We start from the raw sequence: 24706 nt of genomic DNA, 5'->3' as shown, positions 1-24706 counted from the left end.
GTGAAGAGAAAAAGGCCCTGAAAGCCCAGTCCTTCTGAATGCCCCTCCTCTGAGGACCACGACCTGCTGTCATGGGCATTTGCCACAGTGGTTTGTGGGCATGTCCAGCTCCAAGTTTCACTAATGCTGAAAAAGTGTGATGGACGTCTCATGTTTAGTTCTTGGCTTAAGATACTTCCGTTGTCACTTTCCCTTACTTCATTGCCATCGTCACCACCCCAGGGTCTCACATCACATACACGTATCAAATTCCTGTACATATTAAAACATCTTAAATATCTACCCCATATTATAATTCAAACATAGGCCAGGATCTGTGTTTCCTTAATTAGAGATAAACAGAAGGTGACACACCTCCAAACCGTGGATCACCATGTCTTCGGGATGAATTCCAAATGCCTTGGCCTGGCATTCCAGACCCTCCCAGTCTGGAGCCAACCTACTACTCTACTTGGTCCTGCTGCTCCCCAAACAAACCTCTGCTCAACCCAGACAGAGCTGTCTACTGTGGCCTCAGGAGGGGTGCTCATCAGTTCTACCACTGTGCCTCTGCCTGCCTCATTTCCTCTGCCTGGAATGTCCTTCCTCTTTTTTAAAATCACTCAGCACACAGCTCTGAGGCTCCCTTAACTTTTCTGTCCATGACAATCTCTCAAGCACTTCCTGCACCCCTCATTGGAGACTTACTCATAGCTGCCTTGAATTGGTATTAGCTACTTTGAGCTTCTCCAAAGCTGGGATCCTTTGTTTCCTGTGTCCTCCACTAGGCGGTGCTGTTCACAGAGATGGCGGTCAATACATACTGGTTGAGTGCATGGTAACCATAGCTACAGTATACAATTACTAGTTCCCAGTTAAAGTCTCTCTGGCAGAGCGTCAAGTTAGCATGGTAGGGAGTGATGGGAGGAGGGGCTGGGCATCAGATGGTGACATCTCCAAAGTTCTCGAGTCATCTTGTTCACAGCTCCCCAGCAGTGCAGCTCTTATGGAGGGTGGGGCGGGAGTGTGTGGTCTCAGACTTTAAGGGCATTCTTTCCGGCCAGCCTCCCCGGGGTAAGTGGTGGTTTACGGGTTTTACCTGATCTGCATCCCTTTTCTGCAGGAGCACATGTCCTTCCGCAGAAAGAGGCTGTTCAGGGTGACGGCCCCGATCAGGAAGAAGAGCTGCTTCACGGCCTGCCTCACGAGCTCGGGGTCCAGGCCGTTCTGGCACATGGTACTGTAGAAGTAGCTTAGCTGCTGCAGGATGGAGGTCATCGTGTAGCCGTCCGTGTCGTCTATGCTGGATGACCGCTTCCGGAAGCCTGTGGGCTTCAGGCCGGAAATGCCCTGCAGACTCTCATACTCCAGCATGCCTGGCACTAAAGAGAAAAATGGAAACTTTTCTTGTGCACACAGTGGGCACACCCGGAGAACATTTTTCACTGCTTTCGCATGTCTGTTTCAGGAGGTGGGCCATTTTCTACAAGAGTTTGTAGAGGATGTAGTTCCGACAGAGAAAGCAAAAGAATTGGGGAGCACCAGGGTGCCTAGGAGGTGGATGGGGATGGAGGGACGCAGTTCTTACAGGCTTGGAGCATCTCTACTTTCAACTTCACAGGAAAGACAGCGGGTTAGCATGATAACTCCTGGTCTAGAACTATTTAAAGCCTCAAGTACTTACATTTCAGAAATTGGAGAAAGTCTGCAAGAATTTGAGTGGGACTTCAGGATTTCAAAAATACTTGCCTGACACCCAGGATTAGCCATGTGAGTAGCAGGAGTTCTCCACAGTTCTCCCAAATCTTTCCCTTCAGGATGAACCACCCTCACAGAGAGAAAACCAGACCCGTGTACTTTCATACATGCAATCATTTTAAGCAATCAAAGAGTTAAAAAGTGGACCTTTACACCATTAAAGCTTCTTGTTTTAAAACTGTTTTCTTTATAATCACACATTCCATACACTGGATTTATTTTTTAAGGTTTCAATGTTATTATAAATACTTTTTGGTCATCAATTCTTTTCTTACCTATTATTGGTTGAATGTTATTTTCCATTACGATAACAAACTGATGATATATTCGTATAGCCACATCACTAAGAATCTGTCTGTATTCTGAAAGGTCAAAATTGTTCAAGCAATTCTTATTCTGATGTGGACTGTTATGCTTCATGAATTCCTGAAAGTAATTTTGAGCATATGCGTATTAGAATTACATAGACATGCGGGAAATTAAAATGCTGTCTCTACTAATGCTGTTATAATCAGCTTCCACTATAACTCCTGTACTTTAAAACTTAACGTCTGATTTGTATCCAATGAGCTCTTGATGTTTGGGGTAGCATTTATTTTCCAGAACTAACTAAATGTCACTGAACCGCTTACTCCCCCTAGAAGTATGTGCCCCTAGAGTCTACAGACTACAGTGGGAAACAACGCCCCTGGAAGCTCCTAGAAAAAAACTGCAAAGCACCCCAGGAAACATACTGCTGTAAGAGGCCAGTGGATGTAATAAATGAGATTCATAACTTTCTAAGTAAGAACATAGACCAATCTAAAATATTTTAAAATGTGTTGTGGACTGAATATTTGCATCCTCCTCAAATTCCTATGTTGAAGCCCTAACCTCCAGTGTGGCTGTATTTGGAGATGAGGCCTTTAAGGAAGTAACTAAGGGTAACTGAGGTCCTAAGGATGGGGCCCTGATCTGATAGGATGAGTGTCCTTGTAAGAAGAGACATGAGAGAGCTCACTCTCTCTCTTTCCACCCCATGCACGGAGGTGGGAAGGCCGTGTGAGGACACAGCGAGAAGGTAGCTGTCTGCAAGCCAGGCAGTGAGCCCTCAGCACTGAACCAGCGTGTTGGCAGCCTGATTTCAGACTTCTAGCCTCCAAAACTGTGAGAAAATAAATTTCTGTTGTTTAAGCGCCCCCAGTCTGTGGTATTTTGTTAGAGCAGGCCAAGCAGACTAATACACTATGTTTAACATGTTCAAAGCGATAGAAGAAAAACAAAACAGGACAAGAATAGGATATTATAGTAAGAGGCAGAGTGGAAAAGAACCATTGAAATTTTAGAAATAAAATTACAGTAATTGAGAAAACACTCAGGGACAAGAACATCGTACATGGCTGAAGGGGACAAAGAAAGGATCAAAAAATAAATGGTGTTGAATAATATCCTCTCCCATTAACGTCTCACAGATGCCAGTCTGTCTTCAACGGACTAGTCTGTGCCCTCACTGCTTTTGGTACTCATTTGTCAGAGGAAGGATTTCCCAGACTCATTTCTCCTTTTGCTCTATCATACTAGGATTACTTTTATATTTTATTCTACTTTCTCTCCATTGGGACAATTGGCTATCCATGAAGAAGATATGAGTTTAGAATTAAATTCTAAACTCTGAATTATAAGAGTTTAGAAGAAAGTAAGAGAACAACTTCATGATCCCAGGGTAGGGAAGAATTTCTTGAGCAAGACATTCAAACATACATATTATAAAAGAACAGGATTGAGAGATTCAAGTATGTCAAAATTCAAAAACCGTGTACAACAAACTCCATAAAGAAAATTGGAAGACAAGCCATAATCTATCCATAATCCATAAAAACCTCTTACAAATCAGCAAGAAAAAAAGACCCCCCAAGAAAAATGGAGAATGACTGTGAGTAGGCAATTTAAAAGGAAACCCAAATGACCAATAAGCAGGAAATGATGCCGGACCTCACTAGTGATCCAGTAATTGCCATCTAAGTCAACAAGGTATCTTTTTATATCCATGAGATTGGTAAATAATCAAATGTCTGTCAATAGCTAGTGTTGGTAAAGGTACGAGACACTGAAAACCTCATCCACTGCTGGTGAGACTGTTACATGGTACAACCATTCTGAAGAGCAGTGAAAACCCTAAAAAGCCATTTTGCTGTTTTAGGTCAATGAAATTTTGCTCTGTGAGTACTTGAAGGTGGAGAACTTCTTTATGATGTTAGCCCCTTGGAAGCAGAGTCAGGATGGCAGAGGATTTACAGATTATGGAGGAATAATCCGAATCTCGTAGAGACAACAGCTATGAAGGAACAGGCATGAAGGACTAAAGGCTGTATTTTACAGTCATAATAGTGAAAACTTCAGAATTTTACAACCAGAAGGAAACTTAAAAATCATTGCATCTACCTCGTGGGTTTAAAAGTCAAGGAAAGTGAGGTCGAGTGCCATGCCCAAGGTCTAAGTCTCTTTCTAGAAGTCTTCTGCCTGTGCCTTGTGTCCAACCAGTGATGTGAAGTTGCCCTCCTGGGTGAGGAGGAAGCCAGAAAGCCAGCTGGAGCAGAGGCTGTCCCGGAGCTAGGTGTCCCAGTTCCCAGCCCTTACGGTGAGCTCTGGCTCAGGAGGTTACAGACCCACAGGCAGCACAGAACACAGAGCAGACAGGCAACCCTACCTCTTCTCCACTGTACTGCTTCAGGCAATTGAGGAAATGACAAGTATTGGCAAGCCAAAAGGACAGCATCTCAAAGTCTTCTAAATGTTCCTTTAAAAAAAAACCAACAAAAGACAAAGCTGAATTTGGTGATTACTGGTGCCTATGAGGCAAGAATAGATATATCTTACCTGTTTGGTTAGGTGGTAGCTTTTGACCAAAAGGAATTCTTCTTTTATTCACAAAAGCCTTCATTAAATTTATACTATAATGATAAGCTCTTATATTTATATAGCAGGCTATGGTTTGCAAAGTATTTCTGTACAGGTTATGATACATTATGAAATTTGAAGCATACGCTGCAAGAATGCCTGAGGAATCTAAGTCTTGGTCTTTGCCCTCCAAAGTTCACGCTCTGACTGGGAAGACAGACATAACATAAATAGGACACAGTAAACAGGTGGCCAAATGTCCACAGGATGGACGCAGATTGTGCCACAAAAGCTTAGAGGATGGAGAGATGATGGGGAATGCGGGTAGCTGAGCAAACCTCATGAGAGAGACGGGAGGATGTCCTCCTTGAAAGGACTGGATAGACAAGAGCTCAGGATAAAGGACTCTGTTGGGGAGAACACCCCTGCTTATGGGGCAGGAAGAAGAGCAACAAGCAAAGAAGGCAGAGGTGTGGTGATCAAAGAGGAAAGGGGAAAACTGGGAACGTCCTGAAAGACAAGGCAAGAGGGTTCCAAAGAGATGGTCCTAATGTTTCAGGCCATTTAAGGCGAATAAAAGTTAAGGAAATACCATTGGATTTAGCAAGAGGAACTCTTGGTGATCTTTCTGTGGCATGATAGGGGTAGAAGCCAGATTGCAAGGAGTGAGAAAGAGAATTGGTGGAGACAAGTAGTTCAAGTGCTTTGGCAGCCAGGGGGGTGGAGAAAAAGGCACCATGGCTAAGGGGTACGTGGGCCAAGTGAGGGGTGCTGTGCACTGGCAGGGGGAGAGGCAGGTCCTCTGTACCAACAAAGACGGAGGGCAGGGAGACCCTGGAGAAGCTGAGATGGAAGATGCTGGTGAGAAAGGGGATTTATACTCCTCATGCCATGCATCTTTCAGTTTCTAAACATGTAAACGCCCCAGAGCAGCAAGATGGGGCAAATACTGTGTGCCTATGGCCTGAAACAATGCAAGTTTGAACTAAGAAAAACCAGCTTATGAAAATATGGACAGAGAAAACATCAATTTATGGGCGCTCCTTCCAAAGACACACTGGTGGGTCCTGTGAAGACAGTGACTATAAAGCACCCAGCACCAAACAAATGCTAATTTTCTACTCCTAGCTCCTGATGAGTAATGAATTCTTGGTACCAGTTTTTTTTTGCGGGGGAGGGAGGGTTGAGGAGAATTACTCATACTTTGACCTCTTATGCATTCACTGTTTTTATTCTTCTCTTTTCCTAGATTATTTAAAATAGGGTTTAATTACTCATGACTCTTCTAGAACATATATTTTACTAAAAGTGAGGTAAGACTGCCCCAACTAAAAAATTCAAATATATCCCAACATCAAACATTACTCCTCATTTGGAAGGGGGATGAAAAATATTGGACCTATATTTTACTGCTCCCAGCTAACACGTAGCTTACCTTCAGTTCTGGGCTGGGCATAAAAGTACATACTGTGGTTTTAGAAGGGAGAATTATATAAATGCCAAGGAAAGAGATGACTAAGTCTTCAGTCCTTCCCATCCCTCACCATAAACACTTGCTACACCAACTGAACCTGTATTCCTCACAGCCAGGAATCTCACACCCTGAGGGGATAGGAGTGGTGGGGGTGGCGGCTACCATGTTGTACACTCCAAGGGACGGCTTTGAGATCTATTGGCAGGTCCTTATCCTTGGCGATCCCTGACCTTGCCTGTCTTTTCCTACCAGCTTGGCTTCTTTCACTGATTGGGCTTCAAACTGGCTTGAAGAATCACGTGGTTCACCAAAGACTGGAGATGAAGAATGGGCAAAGTATGGGCATCTGGTCATTCCCACAGGTGCTCCTAAAGTAGCCATAATACCAAGGGCCAATGTCAAAGCTGGTTCCTACCTTAATCACCTGCTTGATGCCATTAATGGTGCTGTTCATGAGGGACTTGACCATGTTGGCATCATTTAGAGAGTCTGCGTAGCGTAGACACATGAACAGGATGTGAGCCGGCAGCCCGGGGATCATGTTCACCACCACGCCGCGGGGCTTCAAGTCTGGAGCAGGGATAGTCGATGAGGATTACAGCTGACGGTCAGCTCTCCCCCTAAAGAACCTCTGACTACGGGGCAGGGGTGTTTGCTTTTCCATACTCAATGCTGTGCCTGAATGCATAGGGATGTCTTTTCTCTTTGAGGAATTCAGTCTGGCAAAAATATACAGGTGCCCTCTGCTCCTCTTACTTCTCATTTGCAAAGTACTTCCTCTTTTTTAAAAGGCTGAATAAGAGACAGAATTTGACTTCTCCCTGGTGTGGAGACCCTGGATTTCAGATCTCCAAGGTGAGAGGGGAACCCCAGCTCCAAGCACCCCACCAAAGGCTCCAGGATGAGGATGGATATGATCTCGGTGATCACATGCACCCGCCTTGAATCGGGAAGACAGGTACACAACAGTCCTCAGAGGGGGTCTCGCTGGCCTTGGGGGGAAGAGAATGGCTGTGAGACAGATGGGGATGAAGGGGAGACAGAAACTTCATAGGACAAGCTAAGATAAGCACACAAAGACCGCCCCATGGCTGCATGAAGACAGGAGAACAAAGCAGAGGCTCCACAGCTGTGCCCTAGGAAGGGCGGGAAGGAAAAGGGAGGTGTGCGCACACGCTCTGAGGGGGTCACTTAGAAGAAGAGGAAGCAGGCTACATGCTGGCTTTCTGCTTTGAGACAAGCTGATAGGGAGGAGCTTTTCTCCCTTCCTCTGGAAAACCATGTGGTTTTCATGGTGAAGACGTCTAGTGAGATTAGTTCTAAGATCACCCACCCCTGGGCATGCACACTGGGGCATTCCTGTAACGGAGGCGTGGCTCGGAAGCCCCCGTCATACTGCCTGCATGTAAATTTGTCAGAAGTTGAATGGAGCATAGAAGCCACAATTACTTCTGCGGTGACTCCTGTGCTGAGACACAAAGATAAGGAGATACGTCTTCTATCCAGACCCTGCGACTAGTCTTGGGAAGAGGTTAGGCAGTGCTTCTCAACTGAGGGCAATTTTGGCTTCCAGGGAGCATTTGGCAACATCTGGAAACACTTTTTATTGTCATGACTAGGTGCTGCTACTGGCTTCGAGAGGGTAGAAGCCAAGCATGCTGCTCAATATCCTCCAGAGCGTAGTCCCTCACAACAAAGAATCATCTGGTCAATAGTGCTGAGGCTGAGAAACTCGGGGCTGGGGGAGAGCAGGGGAGGAAGAGAAGGGACTGCCCCTGCCCCGGACTGTGGCAATGAATGACGTTCAGGTTCTCAAAGACAAAACAAAACTTCAGACTTCCAGGTTTAACTACCAAGAATGAGGTTTTGAATAAGCTTGGCCTCATCTTCTCTCTTGTATTCCAGCATCCCCAGGTACTCCTTGGGTCCTGAAGACAAGTGCACATCATTGGCTGCAGAGAGAGGTAAACAGTCAGCTAAATACACCCAAAAAGTTCCACAAGCTTTATAACGGGACTGCTCTGTATCTTTCCACCCCATTCTCACTGGTTTGCACATGAACTCTTGTGGCTTTCAGCTAAATGAAAACTTTACTGAATCCTGAAGAATGTCTTCTGGTAGTGATTCTTATCTGTGAGGATATCAAGGAGTATGGTTGCTGCTGAACAGCCTGTTATCCTTGAAGGAATCCTTATGAGTGCCTGGTATGTATCCAGCAGAGCAGGGAGATGAGAGCAATCTCAGATGCTGCTCTTGTCTTCAACATGCTGATGCCACAGTTAAGGAAGCAAGACTTAGAAAACATTTGGTGGGCCAAGTTCCATACTGTGTGATCCTAACGGGACTGTATTAGTTTCTTATGTGCTGAACAAGTTATCACAAATTTAGTGACTTAAAATACCATAACTTTTTTTAATCTTATAGTTCTGGAGGGCAGAAGACTGAAATGGATCTTACAGGGCTAAAATCAAAGTGTCAGCAGAGCTGTGCTCCTGCTGGAGGCTCTAGGGCCTCTCTCTTGCATTTCCAGCTCTAGAAGCTGCCCACATTCCTTGGCTTGTGGCCACATCACTCTGACTTCAGTTTCCATCATCATATCTCCTCCTCTCCCTCTGCTTCCATTGCTCCATCACCTTCTCTCACACTGGCATCCATGCCTCTCTCTTATAAGGTCTCTTATGATGACATTGGGTCCACCTGGATAATCCAGGATAATCTCCCCATCTCAAGATCCTTAAAAATCCCTGTTGCGATGTAAGGGAACATATTCACAGGTTCCAGGCATTGGGATGTGGAGATCCTGGGTGGGCCACAGTCTGCCCTCTGTTCCCCAGAGATTCATATCCATTCTGAGAGAAAGAGATGTGACGACAGAAGCAGAGGTTAGAGAGGAAGACTTTGAAGACGCTATGCTACTGAATTTGAAGATGGAGGAAGGGGTCCACAAGCCAAGAAACGCAGGCCGCCTCCAGAAGCTGGGAAAGGTGAGGGAACGGATTCTCCCCCGAAGTGTCCAGAAGGAACACGGCCCTGCTGACATGCTGATTTTAACCCAGTGAAAGCCATTTTGGACTTCTGACCTCTAGGACTGTAAGATAATACATCGGTGTTCCATCAAGCCACTAATTTTATGCAGATGTGTTATAGTAGCCATAAGAAATAAATATAGGGCTTATGAGAATTCACACAGAGGTAGGTTAGAACTGTTGAAAAATGCTTCCTGAAGGAGGTATCACTCCAGTCGGGCCAAGAAAAGCGAGCGGGCTCTAGTGGGTGAAAAAGAGTTAACAGAACTCTCTTATTACTGCGTGAAAATTTCTCCTGTGGATTTACTAGCTCTGTTCCCTTGGAGACTGATGGGGTAGAACGTCAGCTGTTTTACTAAGCAACACTATGTATGATAAGAATGACCTCTGACTGGTAGATTGCATCTGGACCAGGGAGAACAATAACTGAAGCAGAAATACCTGATAAGGACCTCACACTTTGGGTATTCTCGAGTGTGATGACTCAGATCTGGGCACGTTCCTTGCAGGGACCCTGGAAGCTAATGCCACTTATGGAGTGTTCAAGAGATATTGGTTTCCTGCCAAGAGCCACATAAATGAGCTTAGAAGCAGATGCTCCAGCCCCAGTTAAGCCTTCAGATGATCACATCCCTGCTGACGACTTGACAGCAACTCAGAGTCAGAAGCACCCAGCTAAGTTGCTCCTGGATTCTTGACCCTCAGGAACTGTGCATTGTTAAGTGTTTGCTGTTTTACGTTGCTAAGTTTTGGGTAATTTGTTGTATGACAAGAGAACTAACACACAGGAAGGGAAGCTGATGCATTCCAATTTAGACACGCTGAGTTGGAGGTGATGGAAGTCCTTATGTCGAGATGGCAGTTCATTCATTCATTCCAACAACGGGGAATTGGGGGGTTGGGAAGGACAGACATGGTCCCTGCCTCCACAGGCACACCAACATTTATCGTTTATTACTGAATGGGAGAGATCCTCGTTTGGTTTTAGACATTTTAAATTTGAGCTGAGAGTTGAATAAAGGAGCTCTTCAAAGAAATGAATATAGAAAAAGGAACGGATAATTGAAGATATAGCCTTAGTGATGAAGGCTGGGAGAAAGGAAGCAATATGGAACAGAAGCGTGAAGAGTGTTAGAAGAGAGAAGTCAGGAAAGTTCAGTGACAGAAGCAGATGAAGGAAAGAAAGGCAGAGTCTTTTTCACAGGAGCTCATGAGGACACTCAAAGTGTGAAGTTCAGTCCATGCCCAGGACTACTGTCTGGCTTCTTAAGTTCTCAACTTCTTTCTTCTAATAGAAATGGGGATATTGATCCTATGTAACTGGAAGAGGAAGTGAATGTCAAAGCAGTTAAATTAGAAACTTGCTCATAGTTTCAGTTTTAAAAGGGGAGAGCTAACGGAGGAAGAGTATTAATTATTCATCATAGTCATTTCAGGGTGAGCCTTGCAATGACATGAGCATATCCAGTATTATCTGAGGGGTGGCGAGCTATCTGCCTGCCTCAAAGGATCTTTCCATCAGCCCATCACTGAGCCCTAAACCCTACCAGTTGAGAATCATTCCTTTGGGTTTCAAAGACTTTGAAACACATCAGGAAATAAAACACTTCAACGCATGCTGACTTTAGCTGAAAGCTCAAAGAATAGGGAAGTGAATGTCATTTTTCCTACCTTTTTCAATTGTCTTGGTTAGAGTCCTGACTTGATCTTGTAGCTTTTTAATCACTCTGTCCTTCATGTCTAACTCTTCTTCAAGATCCTACAGAAATCAAAAGAAACAAGGCCATTAGCTTAGAAGCATCTTAATCCACTTTTTGGTAACAGCTTTATTGAGCTATAACTCACATACCATACAATTCACATACAATTTAAAGTGTACAACTCAATGGTTTTTAGTATAGTCAATTGTGCAAAAATCACCATTATTCCAGAACACTTTCATCACACCAAAAAGAAACCTGTAAATTTTAGCCATCATCCCCTGTGCCCCCATTCCCTCCCAGCCCCTGGCAACCACTAATCTACTTTCTGTCTCTATATATCTGCCTATTCTGGACACTCGATATCAATTGAATCATATAATATGTGGCCTTTTGTGTCTGGCTTCTTTCACTTAGCATAATATTTTCAAGGTTCATCCATGCTATAGCATGTATGAGCATGTCATTCTTTTTTGCGGCTGAATAATATCCCATGGTATGGATACACACCACATTTATCTTGATCTACTTTTCCCTTAATAAAGTAATACCCACTGTAGAGAATTTAAAAATATGAATGTGCAAGAACGGGCTCTCTGGATGTGAGAAGATGGAGACAGAGAGACTGTTCTGAGATTTGGGTCCAGCTTTGCCTTTCCTTCCTGATAAGGGGTGGTCTTGCCCATGCTGAATCTAGCTCAAGAACCGGGAGAGTCCTGGATGCCTATAAATATTTCCTATCAAGGGCATAGAGTATTTAGGTTCTTCCTGGCTTCCAAGGGCTTTGACAAAGAGAAGATTCAGTTTTCCCTGATCCAGCAATGCCCACCATGCAGTCACTGCGGCTGTGTGCCCTGTGGGGACTCTTGGGGCTGAGGGAAGTTGTGCAGTCTCTACTCTGTGGTCACCTCTCCCCTGCCACAGTTCTGTGTCCCTGACAAAGCACGTTAGGAACTTTATCTGACCTTGCGAGTCGGGATGTGGGTACAATTTCTTCCCTCCAATTTGAGTCCATCCTATTATACATCTAATAATAAAAAGTCACTCATCAATCCAGAACCTGGTAGAAACCACTGTTCACATTTTGATTTATTTCATTCTTCTCTTTTTTTCTAATGTGGCACATACACATTTATAAAATTGGGGTCTTACTGTATGTAAAGTTTTAAATGCTATATTTTTCTCTAATTATATTGCAGACATTTCCCCATATCACTGATAATATATCCAAACAATCATTTTAATGGCTAAGTCATATGACGTACGATAATTTAACCTCCCTACTTTTGTTGGACATCCATTTTGTTTCCTTGGGTTTTTTTGCTATGATTAATAACATTATGATCAACACTCTGAACCAAAACCTTTGTCCACATATCTGATTACTTACTTAGGATAGAATCTTAGAAGTTGCATTACTGAGCCAAAGGGAATGCGCTTCCAAAGGTTCCTGATATATTTGCCTCCAAATCACCCCTGAGAAAGTTTGTACCAATTTACATTCCCAGAAACCATGTATGACAGTGCCCACTTCAAAACATTCTCACCAGCACCATAAGATCTCTATTATTTGAGAGGCAAAAATAATACCTAGTTTTAATTTTGAATTTCTTTGATAAATGGTGAGATGACCACCAAATTTTTTTAATTTCTTTTTTTATTAACAATTTTGACTCAAAGTAGGTTGAATAGTGTCCCCTCAAAATTCACGTCCACTTAGAACCCTAGAATGTGACCATATTTGGGTCTCTGCAGTTATAATTAAACTAAGGATCAATATGAGATCATACTGGATCAGGGTGGGTCCTAAATCTAATAAGACTATCCTTTTAACAGAAGAGGACGCACAGAGACACACAGAGAGAAGCCCATATGAAGACACAGGCAGAGATCAGAGTAAGGCTGTCACAAACCAAGAAATGCCAGAAGCTGGAAGAGGCAAGGAAGGATTCTCCTCCAGAGACTCTGGAGGAGTGCGGCCCTGCCAGCACCTTGAATTTGGACTTTGACCTCTACAACTGTGAGAGAACAAATGTCTGTTGTTTCAGGTCACCCAGTTTATGGCAATTTGTTATGGTAGCTCTAGGAAACTAATGCAGTTAAGTCTCATTCATGGGCAAAAACCACCAGCTCCTATATAGAAATTCTGTTGCTGCACGTTCATCTGTAACTCTGAGGCTACTCATTGGCTCAGGGATAGATGTTGGAATAAACACGTAGATATGACTGTTCCCCAGCTCAGTGCTCTGTGGAAGAAGCAGGCCTGTCCTGTCCCTGCCTGGGAACAGAGCCACACACAGGGGGGGCTCCTGAGGAGGGGCCCTCACTGCTCCCGGAGCATCATAAACAAACTCACACAAATCCTACACAACTCAGGGACTGACACATACACAGAGCCACATGCTCACAGCTAGGGAAGGAGGGTTCACACCCGACAAGATGCACAACACACACAAGACCCCCCCACAAACCTTTCCCTTACCACTGGCCCCGGCGGAGACCCAAGGGACACACACGCAGGCACAGCTGCAGAAGGCAGGACAGCATCTCGCACACGCTCAGCAAGCTGTTGCTTATCTGGTGTGATCTGAGGAGTCTGTGCTCTGAGAAAGTTATATCCCCCTCCAAAAAAGATGGCCATCATCTAGGTGCCCCTGACTGGAATTCGCTACTTCCTATTAAATGTTAAACTCCCTGGATCCTCTTTTTAGATATAATTATGCTTCAAAGTTAAATTCTGACACTGCAAAATATGATTTTACCCCCCAATCAGAATCCCAAGAACATTCTTCACAGAAATTGAACAAACAATCCTAAAATTCATATGGGGCAACAAAAGACCGCGAATTGCTAAAGCAATCCTGAGCAAAAACAAAGCCGGCGGAATCACAATCCCCGATTTCAAAACATACTACAAAGCTACAGTGATCAAAACAGCATGGTACTGGTACAAAAACAGGTCCACAGATCAATGGAACAGAATTGAAAGCCCAGAGATAAAACCACACATCTATAGACAGCTAATCTTCGACAAAGGAGCAGAGGGCCTACAATGGAGAAAAGAAAGTCTCTTCAACAAATGGTGCTGGGAAAACTGGACAGCCGCATGCAAAAGATTGAAAATTGACCATTCTTTTTCACCACACACCAAAATAAACTCAAAATGGATCAAAGACCTAAAGATTAGGCCTGAGACAATAAGTCTTTTGGAAGAGAATATAGGCAGTACACTCTTTGACATCAGTTTCAAAAGAATCTTTTCGGACACTGTAACTCCTCAGTTGAGGGAAACAATAGAAAGAATAAACAAATGGGACTTCATCAGACTAAAGAGCTTCTTCAAGGCAAGGGAAAACAGGATTGAAACAAAAAGACAGCTCACTAATTGGGAAAAAATATTTACAAGCCACTTATCTGACAAAGGGTTAATCTCCATAATATACAAAGAACTCACACTGATCAGCAACAAAAAAACAAACAACCTGATCAAAAAATGGGCAGAGGACATGAACAGACATTTCTCAAAAGAAGATATGAATATGGCCAATAGACACATGAAAAGATGTTCATCATCGCTAATCACCAGGGAAATGCAAATCAAAACTACACTAAGATATCACCTTACACCCGTTTAGATTGGCAAAAACATCCAAAACCAAGAGTGACAAATGTTGGAGAGGATGTGGAGAAAAAGGAACCCTCATACACTGTTGGTGGGAATGCAAACTGGTACAGCCACTATGGAAAACAGTATGGAGATTTCTCAAAAAGTTAAAAATAGAAATACCCTATGACCCAGCCATCCCATTACTGGGTATCTATCCTAAGAACCTGATATCAGAAATCTCAAGAGTCCGTTGCACCCCTATGTTCATCGCAGCATTATTTACAATAGCCAAGACGTGGAACCAGCCTACATGCCCAGAAACTGATGATTGGATAAAGAAGATGTGGTATATATACACAATGGAATACTACTCAGCCATAAAAAAAGACAAAATTGGCCCATTCACAACAACGTGGATGGACCTCGAGGGTATTATGTTAAGCGAAATAAGCCAGTCAGAGAAAGACGAACTCTATATGACTCCACTCATAGGTGGAAGTTAGTATATTGATAAGGAGATCTGATCGGTGGTTACCAGGGAAAAGGGGGGGTGGGGGGAGGGCACAGAGGGGGAAGTGGTGTACCCACAACATGACTAACAAAAATGTACAACTGAAATCTCACAAGGTTGTAATCTATCATAACATTAATAAAAAAAAAAAAATGATTTTACCCTATCATGGTTCTCCTGCGAGATAGGAAATGGGGGGCTTTGACAATGGGGAGCAGGGCCTGTGGCCCGTGGACATGTCCAGGCTGACCACTGCCCTGGTGAGCCCTTCCCCGGTCACGGTCTTGAAGGCCGCCAAGTGAGGAAGGGGCCTGAGAGTGTTCGACTCCCAGGAAAGCGCCCATCTGTGATTTCAGGGCTTCTCAGTCTTGTGGTTTTCACACACCAGTAAAATTTCAAAAGAATTGCTGGGAACTGACACAGAGCTGCCGAACTTCATTTTGACAAGGGTTTTTTGTTTTTTGAGGAAGATTAGCTCTGAGCTAACATCTGCTGCCAATCCTCCTCTTTTTGCTGAGGAAGACTGGCCCTGAGCTAACATCCGTGCCCATCTTCCTCTAGTGTATACGTGGGACGCCTACCACAGCATGGCTTTTGCCAAGCAGTGCCATGTCTGCACCTGGGATTCGAACGGGCAAACCCCAGGCTGCAGAAGTGGAATGTGCGACCTTAACCTCTGGGCCACCGGGGCTGGACCCTTGACAAGGGCATTTTTGATGAAGACTTTAACAATTTAAAGTTTGTCATCTATTATCATGATCATTTCACAGAAGAACATTTTGACTCTTAAAAACTGCAGGCAGGACCTACCCTCAGAAGCAAGCATGGGCCTCTCATGGGGTAAGTTTTGCTCAGAAAAGTTCACATATCAGCTGTCATCCTCAGCGTGCTGCAGACCAGGGCATCCTCATCTCAGATGGGTGTAGTCCATCGGACAGTCTCAGGACCACTGCACCTCTGTCCCCCCTTCCCTTATCAGGCCCTTCCCTGTGCGGCCTGTGTAAGTCCCCCAGACTCCCCTGCAGTGGGCTGTAACCTCAGAGGCCGCTTCTCTTTTGAGATAAGGAAACAGCTCTGATGAAAGGTGGCTTTGAGTCCACAGCTGTTCACTGTATGCTTCAGGGGGCATGTGCCCCGTGCACTGGCGTCCGCACACAGGCAGTATTTATCGACAAGTTAGCAAACTCCTCACCCTGTTTTCTATAGCGAGACGAGATGCTTCCTGCTGGAAACTACTCTTGACCTCATTTTCAGTTTCAAATTGTTTCTTCAAGTGTTCGCCAGCCTCCTGCATTTCTTGAATCTTACCCATCAGCTTCTCTTTCTCTTTGGTGTGTATTTCATTTTGGGCTTCTATGGTCCTGCAAAAAGGACAGAGGAAATTTTGGTGTCAGTTTAACCTTCGTGGAGAAGTCACTCATTGTCACAGCAAGCACTGATATTCCCAAAGATGGAAAAATACTTTGGCCAATTTATGTGTAAAGCAAATAGTACCTGCATAGGGCAGTCCTTGAAGGCGGGGAGAGGCCAGGGTTGGCTGGGCATAAAATTGGCCATAGACAGCCCAGCCTCCTTAACCTGAGAAGAGATTCTCGCCCCCATCCCGACTAAACCCCTTGAAAGCTCCCATGGGGCATCCACACTCACTCACACCCTGATGACCAAGAGCCTGATGATTACTTCCTTTGTAAATGGCCTGGGGACCAGACACTCAAAAAGCCAGGGATCAGAGAGAGGAGCAGAGGGAGTCCATCAAGAGTGTTCCAATATGCTGTCGTACCACTTTCCTACTGTTTTGGGTCGTCATTTCGTCCCAATCCTACCAATGAAGTCATGTGACTAAAAATGCTCTCTGGGATGTAGGGTGTCCATTTATTGTTCTTAAAATTAAGTATCTCAATTCACTGGCAGAAAAACAGGACATTTCTCTGACAAGGCTCTGCCAGGGCACCAGGCCCTCTGCTGGTCAGGATATAAATTTGGGGGGATTATCAATGAAGATTCTCTATCAGCATGGATGTTCGGCCTCCCCTAAATGGTCGGCTAAGAGAAAATCTGTTTTCTCTCACACAATCTTATGGATTTTTCGAACAATCCATGCACATGGTATAACATTCTAAGGGTACAAAAGGGTATAAATACAGTGAAAGTAAGTCTCCTCCAACCCCGGGCACCAGCCACTCACTCACCCTCCCCATAGGCAACCAATGTTTTATTTGTGTTGTTTTTTGTACATTCTCCCACACAGGCTCACACATGTGTGTGTGCGCGCATGCACACACCTGCACATGTGCTCATGTATTTCTTCATATTTGAATGCAAATATATTACACACCTTAATTAGCACCTTGCTTTTTTGGCTTAATAACATATCCTGGTATCTCAACTTCAGAAAAGAAAAGCAGGACATGAACATGAACTTGAGGTACATACACGTTAACACTTACTTTCTTTGAGTTCCCTCCTCTTCTCGATTGCGATTCAACTGATTAGTCAACTCTTCTAGTTTTCCTATAATGAGAAGAACTGTCAGTACTTTGGGGGCCACATCACTGCATCCTGGTTGTGTTTGGTTGATTTTCAGTTATCAGGGGTCCTAAGCTGTATCCAGCTAGAGATTAGGTTTTGTTTGGTCTAAACAATGTTTAAAATTTCTTTAAGCTGTTATTTAAAAATTGTGGTACTGCATATAAAAATCTGTGTTTCTGGCTTTTCTTTAAAAATAGGAATATCGAGCAACACTGGGGTCCGTATTCCTGCTTGGCTACAACCAGCAGAGCTTGGAGGCATGTGGGCCCTTTAAATGCCCATGCACCTTCCTGTACCCTCCACCCAGCACACTTCTCACATTTATGCCACCTGCCTGGCCCCACAGAGAATCAGAGTTTGAGACCCCTGGGTACGATGACTTTTCTGTCATTTCCTGAATACTAGAAACCGTTTTCTAAAAGTAGGTTCTTGTGGGTTCCAGTTACCTTTCATGTTTTCAGTTTGTTCATTCAGGCGAATTTCAAGATCTTGCTTCTGCTTCTCCAGTTCTGAAATTTGCTGTTTAAAGTCTGGGATCATCTTCACGAAAGAATTAGAAATATTAGAATATAAAATACTTTCATCTGCAAATTTTAAAATCTCAGAGCTACTCAGAAGCAAACTAAACTGTCTAGGACCTTAACTCCGTGGAGCATACGTCTGGTACAGCTGTGTCAGAGGGCCAGCCAGGACATTAGACTGGACTGGCGTTCTGTTTTCTTTATCTGAAGACCTAAAGTCACAAGAAACACTGGCATGCTCAGAGGGAGCGGTTCTCACACAGCTACAACTCCCCATATCACCGAGGTCTCCTGGAGAGAAGGAAGTGCACTGTCTGGGAGGGCATATGGGAATTCTAGGCTGAGTTGAGGGAGGGGTGATGTGAGGAAATGGCAGCCAGCCTCTTTGGTCCAGGCCCAGAGGCATTATCTCGTCATGTAAGAACAGGAAAATCATCTCGAAGGGGCCCCACTGCGCCCTTTGAATTCTAGGCTGCACACTGCTCTGTTAGCGGAGGTCAGGAATCATCCAGTATGCTTCACAATCCTTTGTCCTTGTCTATCTGTGTACTTCTTTAAATGTCTAGGACCTCCACTTTCAGTCAGGTAAAGAGTTTTCCTGTAGTCCAAGTTTATAAAAACACCCATGCCTCTGAAGTTCAGATGAAGAACACTTGTTTGATTGTGCCATTGGCTCTCACTGCAAATTCCTCATTCAAGTTTCACCCAAGGAATAAACAATGTCGCGGAGGTCCTTACCTACCGTTCCACATGTCCGCTGTGCCCAGAGTCACGTCTCCCCACTTGTTGACACAGCCCTGAAATTTCCTAACATTCTCAGGTTAGGCAGAGGAGGAAGAGACAGTCAAGAAGCTGAGAAGAGGTAGCCAGTGAGGTGGGTTGAGAAACCGTGGAGAGCATGGTGCCCTGGAAGCCCAGGGAACAGTAGGGAGGCAGAGGGAGTGATTAATGTCATCAAATGCTGCCAAGAGTCTAAGATGAGGGTGAAAAGGAACACTTTGTGATCAGCCCTGTGAAGGGGGATTCAGTCAGTGGGAGGGGCACACAACAGAACGGGCTGGCTGTTAAATGGGAGGTGAGTGGAGAAATCACAGTTGGATGGCCATTGAGAAGTCTGGCTAACTCCCCCAAAGAAATGGGGTAGTGGCTGCAGGGGATGTGGGGTTAAGGGATGTTTTATGAGTAAGGAGATTCCTAAAGCATTTCTCCATGCCAGTGGGCATGAGTAAGAAGAAAGGGTGAGACAGATGTGGCAGGAAAGAACAGACACCATGGAAGAGCAAAGTTCTTGGAAAGGTGAGATGAGGAGCACAGGTTGAGGGACTGACCTGAACCCACACCCCTCTCAAGAGTTCTCCTGTTACCTTAATGTTCTTTGTCACTTTCCAAGGGGTTAGGGCTAGATTTAAAACACATAGATTTAAAAACATACACACTCACACACATACAAATCACAGAATCCGGACCCATTCTATGGTAAACAAACGCACTCTCAAATCAAAGTGCTCTCCAACCTAGGGTAATTTTACAGTTTTATCTTCTGACCCAGTTACCTCACTCCTGGAAAATCTAATTCTGATCCATCATTTTACTGCTAAGAAACTGAATTTCACTCCACTAACGAATAACATCTCTAGAATAATGGCCACAACCAGGCCCGTGGCTGCGAGCATACCATGTTTTCTGACGTTAGCCTCGTAACTTCATGACGGATACTTTCGTTGATGTCATTCTCTTCTCTAAACAATTTCTGCAGGTGGTTGATTTCTTGACTTAGATGCACCACCTTGAAGTTCAAAGCTTCAATTTCCTTTTCATAGCAATCCTTCTGGGACTGGAAATGACTCTCCAAAACGCTGTAGAGGAGGGTGAAGAAACTGATCACCTGGTCTTTATTCTGCTGTGCCGATGGCTGTGCGTCCATGCGCGGCAGTTATGAAAACCCACAATTACAGTCAGGCGCTAGGTACACATAGTTACAGGCTATGGAATTAGGAAGATACAATTATAAAACCCTTCCAGGGGGCTGGCCCCGTGGCCGAGTGGTTAAGTTCACATGCTCCGCTTCAGCAGCCCAGGGTTTCGCCAGTTCGAATCCTGGGCGCAGACGTGGCACTGCTCATCAAGCCACACTGAGGCGGCATCCCTCATGCCACAACTAGAAGGACCCACAGCTAAAAATACATAACTATGTACCAGGGGACTTTGGGAGAAAAAGGAAAAATAAAATCTTAAAAAAAAAAAATCCTTCCAGCTAGTTAGGAAGCATTACATGGTGCTAACATGCAGTTAATGATGAGAAATTTTATTTTAGACATTATTAAAATTACATTTTTACTCTAATAATTTAAAAGTATGTTCTGTAGGATGCAACAAGATATACGTCATTATATATTCATCAAACCCCATCGAATGTATAATACCAAGAGTGAACCCCACTGTAAACTACTGACTCTGGGTGGTGACGATATGTCAGTGTAGGTTCATCAATTGTAACAAATGTACCACTCTGATGGGGGATACTGATAATGGCTGTGTGTGCGAGGGGCGGGGGTAGGAGATATATGAGAAATCTCTGTGCCTTCTGCTCAGTTTTGCTGTGAACCTAAACCTGCTCTAAAAAATAAAGTTTATTAATATAAAAAGAAAAGTAGCAAGCTCCTTAAATTTAAACATATCTATATACCTATACCAACACTGGCTAACTTATGTGATATAATCAGTTTTCACTGTACATGTTACAGGTTTTATTATTCAGCAGTTTATCCCATAAAGAGATTGTTCTTCATTACTAAGATAATCACTTAATTCTTGCAGAAATATTTCCAGTGATTAGATTATTCTATTGTAAGGAAGTTACCTTGTGTACTGAATCAATGTAAGATAAACTTTTGACTCTCCAACCGTCTATCTCTGAAAAATCAAAAAGAACCCTGAGGGTCATTTCTCACCGTGTTGCTTTCTTTAGTCCTTCATAAGCAAACCAGAGTTCTCCGTCCTCATTTAAATGTTCCAAATCTTCCACAGAGAGCCTGGAAAACAAGGAGGATGAGAAAACCCACCATCTTTCTCAGGTGTTACATGTTTCTAAATGTTTGGTAATGCAAAAGTGATTACCTGCTTCTTACGTCTTCAATGTCATAGCTATCAAGAAGTTGTTTGGTGATCTCAGACATCTTTTCTAAGAGGAAAAGGCAGAGCTGGTTTAAATTACATTTTTGCCTGATTTCTCTCCTTCCATTCCCTTTTTAGGGACTAGTTTTCTGGCTTTACAAAGAATCTCCAGCTAACCGTCTCATCAGCTAACTAACTTACCAGCTGTTCAACCAATCAGCTATTCAACTAACCAACCTGCCAGCTATGAAGCCGACCAGCTACTTAACTTACCATATATTCAACCAATCAGGTGACTAACCAGCCCCATCCCAGTCAAAGGACACATTTCCTCAGAGGTGACATCTATGACAAATTCAGTCTGCACCCAGGGGCTCAGTGACTCATTTTCGTTACCTCTCATTTCCCGTTTCTGTGACTGCACATGTTTTTCCACGTCTATCTTCTGTGTCTGAAGCAGCTCTATCTCCTTTTCAAACTCAGAGATTGTCTGTTTCACAGCAATGACCATACCAGATGAAGAAAAAAACAGCTATTATGCTTTACAGCAGACAAAGGGAATATTACTACAGTATTGAGTACCTGTGCAAGGCGTCCTCCCCGTGGTTTCCTGGTTAAAATCTTGTTAAACCATTGCTGCCCATACAGCGTGGCCTTGAAGCATGTTGAACTGCTCCAAGTATTGTTAGTTATTCCCAGATCTACTTGGTTGTACCCATAGAATGAGTTTCCCTACCATATAAAGGGAAAAAGTAATTACTTACTACAAGCTTGGGGCGGGGTGGGGAGGAAGGAGAGCTGAGAGAAGTAAAATTTCCATACATTCTTTCACTGTGTGACCTCTCGGACGCAAGGATGTGGACAAGGCTGCCCGCTTCGGAAACGCAGGCTCGGGCTCCCCTAGGACTAGAGGTGGTGCAGCAGCAGGACCAGGGGCAGCCAGGAGGTCGGGAGTTGGTGGTGGGGCAAGACTGGGGTCCACGGAGGGGCAGCTCTGGGGGTGGGGAAGAGGCTGTATTCTGCCTTAATTTACCTTGTGAGCTCAGCTTGAGTAAGGGTCACAGGTTTGTGTTTTTGTAGCTGCAGGAGACAGGCAGAGGTGAACAACCCCCCTTGATATTTTCTCAGTTAGTCTAAGTGTTTAAGGGCGACAGCTCCTCTTTCCACAGCGGGTGAGAAGGAAGATCAAATCGACATTCACTGATCGCTTTACATACACAACCTAATCCTTATATCAGGCCCATGAGGTGAGCAGAGAGATCTTCTATAGATTGGAAAACTGAAGCTGGTTAGGTTAAACGGCCTGTTCAGCGGCACGTGGCATCCTGATGGGGGCCTCCAACTAGCCAATCCGAAAGCCCTGCCCTTTGTGAGGTTTCAATCAACACACTAAGTCATGTGTGTATTTGCTTACAGACTAATTATAATATGTATAACGTTATAATGCATAACATGTATAATTTATAACGTGTTATGTGTAACATGTATGACGTGTTATAGTGCGCAACATGTTCAACGTGTTATGTGTAACATGCTATAATGTGTACCATGTAGAACTTGATGATGATGCATTTATTTTCCTTGAAAGTCAGAATAATCTCCTTAACATACCAAGTTGGAGTGTTTGCACCACAGTTTCAGCTACCAAAGAGGAAGTGAGTGACAAATACCGGTGCCTTATTCCAAGTGCCACCACAGGATTTCCCGAGATACAGACTGTGGCCAGATGACAGGACTCCCACAGACTGACACGGTCTTGTGTGACTGCTAAGAATGAATATGTGCTCCTTCCTGATCCCACAGTCCAATCTCCTACTTTTAAACAATAGGAAACCAGGGCCCAGACAATAGGGACAGCTCTGCTGTGACGTGCAAATGTGACCCAGAGTGATTCCTAAAGCTCTTCTAATCCACACATGGCCCTTCCATGACAATTACAGAGAATATCTGCATAATCTTAATAAATTTTCTACTAACACATGTTTCACATATTTAGCAGAAGCTTGAAAGCTTTCCGACCTTACACTGAAATGTTTTGCATTTAAGAACACAGGGACACACAGGTTTGTTCTTCTAGTGGAGAGGGAATTCAATAAGGCTTGATTTTCCCAGCATGCATCATTGTTTTCGTGGATTTTCTGGCAATCATTTAAAATGGAAGGTTCTGATAATAAGGTAATTTAATTTTGAAACAGGTGTTTCTGGATATATAAGAACATGATGGATAGTATAACAAGGGCTCACATCAATTTAGAATGCAATTTGGAAGTATTCTCTAGATCAACATATTTGAATAACTTTATGTAAATATAACTTCAAAAAAGTTAGAAAGCTGACTTTTAAAATATGAAAAACAATTATTGTGAGGTCAAAGGCAGCTTGGGGGTGTACACTTGGGAGAACTGAAGGAATCAGGGTCCTTTCGACTTTGGCCTTTACACAGATGCTTTTAGGTGTCTGATCCTGTGGGAACGTGAAACTGCTCGCTCCATGCAGGTCAGATGACTTAGCCAAAGAGCGCCTGGAAAAGTAAGAAGCGGCTTCTACCTTCGCCTGCTTCCTCAGTTGGGCCACTTCTCCTCTTAAGCCATCGGCGGTGATGTACTCTTCCTCCAGTTGATGCTGCAGCTGCATTTTCTCATCTTTGAGAGCTTTAATTTCTTCTTTCAAAGACCAGATCTGCTTCTCATAGTCTTGTGTTTTCAGTTCAAAACTTTTTTCAAGAAGTCTAGGCAGCAAAAGAAAAAAAAACAATTAAGAATTGTCTCTAAAGTCTTTATTCTGAATTAGACCAATACATCATTTTGAAAATAACAAGAGGAGACTCAGAAAGGAGGAGACAAGTCAATTAGCATTGATTGTGACAGTTCCAATAGACAACAGCCTTATTTTAAGCTGTCTGTTTCCTGTCCCCTTGGGTTAAAGAAGCTTCTTAGACCTTCTGATCTGAGAAGTGTGGTTATACAACAGTCACAAACAGGAAATACAAGATAGGGAGGCTGAACTTAAAGACTCAGTGGTGGTTGGGGGTACTATATTCTCGAAGCCTCACTGGTTCTATGTGGTAGGGGACCACTTCCCTCAGCCACCACTGGGAGGGGCCACTTCCCTCAGCAAAGACCTTGGCACATTCTGCCAAGTCTTGGCCCCTGCCCAGTCCCAAGGATCCTTGAGGGGTTTGGGTTGTTCCTAAACAAGTTACTACAGCCATTTAATATGTCAAAGGATCCAGCCCTTCAAATATACTGGAATAAACTAAAGTAAATCCAGGTGCCCAGAAGTCCATGGAAACCCAATTTCCGTGAGAGAGTTGCTCAATTAAATATGGGGTGATTGACCAAGAAAATAACCAAAGAGAGATACATGACCTAGACCAGCCCAACACAGCCACAGGGGCCCATTCAGAACTGATGCAGTCCTAGAGGCTCCCTGAGTTTATTAAATCATCATTCTACTTGCTGGGCTGTCAACTTGGTTCATTTTACGACTTGCTTTTACAGCACAAAGGGAAAAACCCCAAGGAAGAGAGTTACATTCCCAATAGATTTTTATTTCATTTCCTTTTATAGACATTAACTAAGTTTTTAACTTTGCTTTCAGGTTTTTCAAA

General features: G+C 43.8%; 1 protein-coding gene across 2 annotated transcripts in view; it reads right to left on the bottom strand.

Moving 5' to 3' along the window:
• Positions 1-24706, bottom strand: part of MYO5C (myosin VC) — a 92386-nt gene that overhangs the window by 9476 nt on the left and 58204 nt on the right. For both annotated transcript variants that reach the window (XM_008516242.2, XM_070624238.1), the window contains exons 25-38: positions 23644-23824; positions 21493-21586; positions 21100-21163; positions 20934-21014; positions 19658-19838; positions 17908-18001; positions 17380-17443; positions 16125-16293; positions 10786-10873; positions 7942-8040; positions 6504-6658; positions 4424-4513; positions 2013-2163; positions 1079-1361 (exon numbers count right to left, since the gene is read on the bottom strand). In XM_008516242.2, the coding sequence (XP_008514464.1) occupies positions 1079-1361; positions 2013-2163; positions 4424-4513; positions 6504-6658; positions 7942-8040; positions 10786-10873; positions 16125-16293; positions 17380-17443; positions 17908-18001; positions 19658-19838; positions 20934-21014; positions 21100-21163; positions 21493-21586; positions 23644-23824 (1794 nt within the window). The remainder of the gene's footprint in view (positions 1-1078; positions 1362-2012; positions 2164-4423; positions 4514-6503; positions 6659-7941; positions 8041-10785; positions 10874-16124; positions 16294-17379; positions 17444-17907; positions 18002-19657; positions 19839-20933; positions 21015-21099; positions 21164-21492; positions 21587-23643; positions 23825-24706) is intronic.

Source organism: Equus przewalskii, chromosome 1, assembly GCF_037783145.1.
Source record: "Equus przewalskii isolate Varuska chromosome 1, EquPr2, whole genome shotgun sequence".
Classification (NCBI taxonomy): Eukaryota; Metazoa; Chordata; class Mammalia; order Perissodactyla; family Equidae; genus Equus; species Equus przewalskii.
Note: the sequence above shows the minus strand (reverse complement) of the source record. Positions and strands in the feature narration are given on the sequence as shown.